Source organism: Labrus mixtus, chromosome 20, assembly GCF_963584025.1.
Source record: "Labrus mixtus chromosome 20, fLabMix1.1, whole genome shotgun sequence".
Taxonomy (NCBI): Eukaryota; Metazoa; Chordata; class Actinopteri; order Labriformes; family Labridae; genus Labrus; species Labrus mixtus.
The window spans coordinates 24,479,551-24,486,210 of NC_083631.1; the positions used below are offsets into that span (position 1 = coordinate 24,479,551).

Genomic DNA, 6,660 nt, shown 5'->3' on the forward strand with positions numbered 1-6,660 from the left:
CTGCACACAAGCCTTCACTTTTATGGCCTCCTTTACCTTTGTCCCTCTCACCATGAAAGCTCCCCCGCCTCCACTCTAAACCACAAGTTTCCACCACTAAACACGGCACTGATTCAAGCAGATTTATCGTCATGTCTACGATTATTCTGCAATCGGCAGCCAGAGAAGATGCTTCTTTTTCTGCTGATGTGGGACAGACGCTCGCTGCAGAAATGAAAACTTGTAAATGAGACTGGAAGTGAAATGTGGAGATCATAACCCTCACTGTTTACAGACATGGAGGAGGGATGTATCAGCTGGTGTGTGTGTGTGCAGGTGTTAGTCCAGGTGCAGTGTGGGAGCCCCGCCCTCCCTCTGTGACTGCGGCTCACACGGTCACTGATCACAGTTGTTCATTAACGTGCAGACGAGGACAGGCAGACCAGCCCGTACCAACCGAACACTTATCGATCTCAGACTTCCTCTGGACCGGAGGCTTGTTCAAAGTCTGTGTTTCTGAACGGATTATTTGTTGTTCCAGGAGTTTCATCAGGGTTAACACAGTTCTTTATCAGACTTTAAGAAAGCAGATTGAAGACTAAGGATTTATTTAGACCTGGATGTTGGACGGTGAGTCACACAAGAGGCCCGTCTGTTTTCAGTCTCGGGTGAAGAGGATCCAGAGGATCGATGTAAACCCCTTCAGATCTTCTTCTTCACCTGAACACACTGAGATCTCAGATTTCTGACATGTAGAAACTGTGGAGCGGACACATTCACTCTAACGGGACCAGGGAACGTCTGAAGGATCAACATGCACAGCCCGGTCTCTCTAACCCTCCTGGGGGTGTTGATGACGGCGGTGGTCGCCAACAAGATGCTGGACGAGTGTTTGTCCTCGAAGCGTAACTTCACCCTGAACGTGGTGCTGCTGGAGGACAACACGTACGAGTGGAGTCGACCGTTTGTGCAGCTGGCCGTAGAACGAGCCATCGAGGCGGACCGACTGGAGAACGAAAAAAAAAGTACAGATTGACACTTCCTAACCCTAACCCCCGTCTTTACCTAACCCCCGTCTTTACCTAACCCCCGTCTTTACCTAACCCCCGTCTTTACCTAACCCCCGTCTTTACCTAACCCTAACCCCCGTCTTTACCTAACCCCCGTCTTTACCTAACCCCCGTCTTTACCTAACCCCCGTCTTTACCTAACCCCCGTCTTTACCTAACCCCCGTCTTTACCTAACCCTAACCCCCGTCTTTACCTAACCCTCGTCTTTACCTAACCCCCGTCTTTACCTAACCCTCGTCTTTACCTAACCCCCGTCTTTACCTAACCCCCGTCTTTACCTAACCCTCGTCTTTACCTAACCCCCGTCTTTACCTAACCCTCGTCTTTACCTAACCCCCGTCTTTACCTAACCCCCGTCTTTACCTAACCCTAACCCCCGTCTTTACCTAACCCCCGTCTTTACCTAACCCCCGTCTTTACCTAACCCCCGTCTTTACCTAACCCTAACCCCCGTCTTTACCTAACCCCCGTCTTTACCTAACCCTCGTCTTTACCTAACCCCCGTCTTTACCTAACCCCCGTCTTTACCTAACCCCCGTCTTTACCTAACCCTAACCCCCGTCTTTACCTAACCCCCGTCTTTACCTAACCCTAACCCCCGTCTTTACCTAACCCCCGTCTTTACCTAACCCCCGTCTTTACCTAACCCTAACCCGTCTTTACCTAACCCCCGTCTTTACCTAACCCCCGTCTTTACCTAACCCTAACCCCCGTCTTTACCTAACCCTAACCCTAACCCCCGTCTTTACCTAACCCTAACCCTAACCCCCGTCTTTACCTAACCCCCGTCTTTACCTAACCCTAACCCTAACCCCCGTCTTTACCTAACCCCCGTCTTTACCTAACCCTAACCCCCGTCTTTACCTAACCCCCGTCTTTACCTAACCCCCGTCTTTACCTAACCCCCGTCTTTACCTAACCCCCGTCTTTACCTAACCCCCGTCTTTACCTAACCCTAACCCCCGTCTTTACCTAACCCCCGTCTTTACCTAACCCCCGTCTTTACCTAACCCCCGTCTTTACCTAACCCCTCTTCCGTCTGTCTTTAAGATACTTAAACTTCAGGTCCTTTAAAGGGAAATTGAAGAGTGAATCTTGAAGAGTGAATCTTGACGTCGTGTAAACAAGAGTAAACACAGAGAACTACAAAGATGGCTGCTACACAAATGAGTGTGTGACCTGCTCTCTGGAGATAATAGATGGATTTGATTATTATTTTCTGGTTATGTTAATGTGTCCTGCATCAGTTTGAGTGCTTTAGTGGTTGGAGTCTCTGATTTCAGTGGGACTGACCCGGCTACATGAAGGTTACATAAATTAAATTTAAATAAATAAAAACAGAGATTTGATGGTTTTCAAACTCGTAGGATCTAAAAAGAATTGATTTGTGAAACATTTTGGTGATCTTAGACTAAAAAATGGATCTTAAAGGATAAAGAATTCAAACATTTAAAATCAGAAAGAGAAGTTGTTATCTTTTATGTCAGACTTTGTTTTTATTTATTGCACAATCCATTTCATCCACACTAACATCCAGAGAGCTTTCTACAATATGTTGAGGCAGCCAGTATGTCCTCCTTCTAACTTTAGATTCTGCTCCTGAATGCTCTGGATTTGTTTAGACCAGAGAAGGTAGGCACTTTTAAGACCCCTAACTCTAACCCCCCCCCCACACACGGCCGTTTTGGACGCCCCTCGGTTTGCCAGATATGAGAGCAGTTATCAGGTCAACAGGCGTTGCAGCGATGGAAGCAGCAAGAGAAGTGGTTCAGATAGAAGTGATTGTACCCGACCTAAAAAGCCTCTGCATGTTTCTAATAAGCTCCACGAGCAGAAACGTGCTCAAACTAGGATCAATATTGGAGATGCTTTTGAAAAATGGAGAGAGGTTAGAACACAGAAAGGTTTACAGACCCATGCAGAGCTGGATAAACACTGAAGCTTCAGAGTCCACCACATGGTGACCTGTGTGAGCATGGACTCTAGAGAGGAGGGGGGGGGGGGGGAGACAGCTCTCTATGATGTTTAGAGTTTACACCTGTGTGTGATAACGTCAGGTTAATGAATCTCAGTAACCCACAGACTCTTATCTTCTCTCCATGACTCCAGATTTAAATTTCTCTCTGACGGCAAACTACAACGGCTTCAGCACCAACATGTACAACCGGCAAGGCTGTGGGAGCAGCACCTGTGAGGGCGTGGCCATCCTCAAGAAGCTGCATGTAGGTGTGCTCCACACAGGAGACATTAAACACGTTCTAGACTTTTTGAAATATCACATTTAGAACTCCTTTTCACCTCCGGTGTCACCTCTCCAGCTCCGCCCTCTTTCACGCCTCAAGTGTCTCTCTCTCTCTAGCAGCAGATTCTGGTTAAAAATATGACAAAAGATCTGAATGTTTTTAACACTTTGATTACTGTATGATACCGTCGCTCATTCAAATAAGCCGAAGCACGCTGAATGTTTCCAGATGAATGAGAAAATGAATCTTCTGAGACAGAAGTATAGAAACTGAAACTAAAGAGTTTCATATGGAACAGGTGAAACTGGTCAGGTGTGTGGCTGAGGTTTCTCTCAGTATTTGGTGTGTTTATTCCCTCAGTGTAGACTAACTGCTGCTCTGTGTCTCTGTGCAGAACAAAGGGGAAGTTGGATGCGTCATGCTCGGCCCGTCCTGTACCTATGCCACCTTCCAGTTTGTGGAGTGAGTCTGACTCTGACATTCTGTGATCATCAATCAAAGCACAGATTTCTGATCTGCTTGTTCTTTCCCTCAGTGACGACATCGGCCTCAGTCTGAGTATTCCCGTCATCTCTGCGGGGAGCTTCGGCCTCTCCTGTGACTACAAACCCAAACTGACCCGACTCCTGCCCCCCGCACGCAAGATCTCAGACTTACTGATCAACTTTTTGAAGGAAACGTTACCGTTTAAGGATGAATGGAAACAGGTCTATGTCTACAAGAAGTCCAGCAACGTGTCTGAGGACTGCTTCTGGTGAGACACACAGGCTGCAGATCCTCAGAGGGAATCTGCTGCAGCACGAGCAGCCTGTCTTCAGGTCGGGACATGATGTGTCATGTTTGGTCTCTTTTTGAAACAGGTATATCAATGCGTTGGAAGCAGCCTCGAACAACTTTGCAACGAGGACAAACAGAATAATGCTGCGAGGGGAGGCAGATTTTGAGAGTGCGATCGCAAAGTCGGACAGACACAGCAACAGTGAGTCCATTTTCACACCCACCTGTCAGTCAAAGCCCTAATGTAATCCAAAAAATATGTAATCAAATATGAGTAGAAAAATACCCCACAGAGTTTTTGCAGATAAATAAATTAAACATAGAGACCAGAACTGTCTTTGTACCAGGATGTAAAAGTTTTTATTTCAGCTGTGAAGTTAGACATTTTAACATAGAGCTCTATGAGGACTGACTCACTGCAGGAGACAGACTCTAGTGGACACTGGAGAAACTGCAGCTGTAAAGTTAGACATTTTAACATGGAGCTCTATGAGGACTGACTCACTGCAGGAGACAGACTCTAGTGGACACTGGAGGAACTGCAGCTGTAAAGTTAGACATTTTAACATGGAGCTCTATGAGGACTGACTCACTGCAGGAGACAGACTCTAGTGGACACTGGAGGAACTGCAGCTGTAAAGTTGGACATTTTAACATGCTGAAATGTTTTCCTTCTCATTAAAGCTGGTTTGAATCTTTTCCAGTTTTCATCCTGTGTGGGAGCATCGATGACGTTGTTTCCTTAAAGAGTAAGGTCAGAAAGATCGACGATGAAATCATGTTCATGCTCCTCGATATTTACAAGTAAGCCCGTCTCACATTTCACCATTCTGCACGTTAACTGCTGATGTGACACTGAGGACGAGTAATGCTGTCTGACCCTCCTGCAGTCCGGACTACTACACCAACACCACCTCCAGTAAGGGGATGGAGGACGTGCTGGTGATCACTCTGCCTCAGAGGAACTACACCTACGGAGAAAACTCAACGTACAACGACACGGTGAGACGTCCAACAGCTCTGTGTGAATCATCAGTCTGACTATATTTAAAGGAGCAGTGTTAGTGGTTAAAATGGGTACTGCAGTCTAAATTCTAAACATCATAGAGAGTTGTCTCCCCCCCCTCCTCTCTAGAGTCCATGCTCACACAGGTCACCATGTGGTGGACTCTGAAGCTTCAGTGTTTATCCAGCTCTGCATGGGTCTGTAAACCTTTCTGTGTTCTAACCTCTCTCCATTTTTCAAAAGCATCTCCAATATTGATCCTAGTTTGAGCACGTTTCTGCTCGTGGAGCTTATTAGAAACATGCAGAGGCTTTTTAGGTCGGGTACAATCACTTCTATCTGAACCACTTCTCTTGCCCGCTTCCATCACTGCTTGTCAGAGAAGCCAGCACTTCAACATGTTTCCTTAATGATCAGATAGTAAGATACCTTCATCATCTCACTGACTCCTCCTTTAATGTCCAGATCAATGACTATGTGGCCGGGTACCATGACGGAGTTCTGCTGTTCGGTGAAGTCCTCCGACAGAAGATGCTCAGTGAGAGAAGGAACAAGAAATCCAAAGACGATTCTCTGCCTGGCAACCCTTTTGGAAACATGACCTTTGTCGGTCAGTACGAGCAGAGAGCTGCTTTCTGAAACAAAATGAATCTTGAATCACAAAACATTTTATGTCATGTTCAATTCAAAGACAAGCAGTGAATATTTATTAAATATTAATAGCATCTTTATTTTGTGTTTGTGTGAGCAGGTATGGGAGGACACTACGTGCTGGACGAGTACGGAGACAGAGACGTTAACTTCTCCATGATCTACACCAGAGCCTCAGGAAAGGTGAGGCTCCTGTCTCTTTAACTGTCAGAGTGAAGGTGAGTGTGTGTTTTAACCCCCTGTGTGTGTGTGTGTGTGTGTGTGTGTGTGTGTGTGTGTGTGTGTGTGTGTCTGCAGTATGAAACTCTGTTGGTGTTTGACTCATCGAGGAATGAAACCATCGTGATCGACACCAACCCCGCTCTGCCCTGGAAGGGGGGCCGCCTGCCTCACGATGTGCCCAAGAGTACCAACGGTAACACACACACACACACACACACACACACACACACTTTCTCTCTAATGTTCGACCTGTTTTAGTTTATAAGATCTGTAGGAATGAGTCAGAAATCGGGGAGCAAGTGAGAGAGAGACTGGGAAAAAATATGCGGGTAAGGAGCCACAGGTCGGATTCGAACCCGGGCCACCCATCTGCCTGTACATGGGGCGCATGCTGCACACACTAACCACTAGGCCACGGCACCCTTGCACAGTTTTTCTTTATTCTGCTCTAATGTCGACGAGCTTTGGCAACAAAACATCCTGAAGATATGTGAACACTGAGACTACAGGGAGACACTGAGGACGAGCTACGGGAGCCTGGAGGGACAAAATGAATCTAGATTAATCTAGATTAACTCGTTGATGCTGACAGCTCAACAAAATATAAAATAATATTATATAATATTACTAAATGTTTTTTTGTTTGTTTTCAGCATTTAACACACAGGATGTGATCGTCATCGTCCTCAGTCTCAGCGTTGTCGTGGTGAC

General features: G+C 46.4%; 1 protein-coding gene across 1 annotated transcript in view; it reads left to right on the forward strand.

Moving 5' to 3' along the window:
• The first annotated feature begins 373 nt into the window (after positions 1 to 373).
• Positions 374 to 6,660, forward strand: part of gucy2ca (guanylate cyclase 2Ca) — a 30,533-nt gene continuing 24,246 nt past the window's right edge. Inside the window, exons 1-11 of the mRNA XM_061065656.1 lie at positions 374 to 1,004; positions 3,160 to 3,272; positions 3,688 to 3,755; positions 3,829 to 4,047; positions 4,154 to 4,272; positions 4,775 to 4,874; positions 4,961 to 5,072; positions 5,542 to 5,686; positions 5,828 to 5,910; positions 6,025 to 6,142; positions 6,603 to 6,660. The exon at positions 6,603 to 6,660 is cut by the window's right edge and continues 24 nt beyond it. Of these exons, the coding sequence (XP_060921639.1) occupies positions 794 to 1,004; positions 3,160 to 3,272; positions 3,688 to 3,755; positions 3,829 to 4,047; positions 4,154 to 4,272; positions 4,775 to 4,874; positions 4,961 to 5,072; positions 5,542 to 5,686; positions 5,828 to 5,910; positions 6,025 to 6,142; positions 6,603 to 6,660 (1,346 nt within the window). The 5' untranslated portion in view covers positions 374 to 793. The remainder of the gene's footprint in view (positions 1,005 to 3,159; positions 3,273 to 3,687; positions 3,756 to 3,828; positions 4,048 to 4,153; positions 4,273 to 4,774; positions 4,875 to 4,960; positions 5,073 to 5,541; positions 5,687 to 5,827; positions 5,911 to 6,024; positions 6,143 to 6,602) is intronic.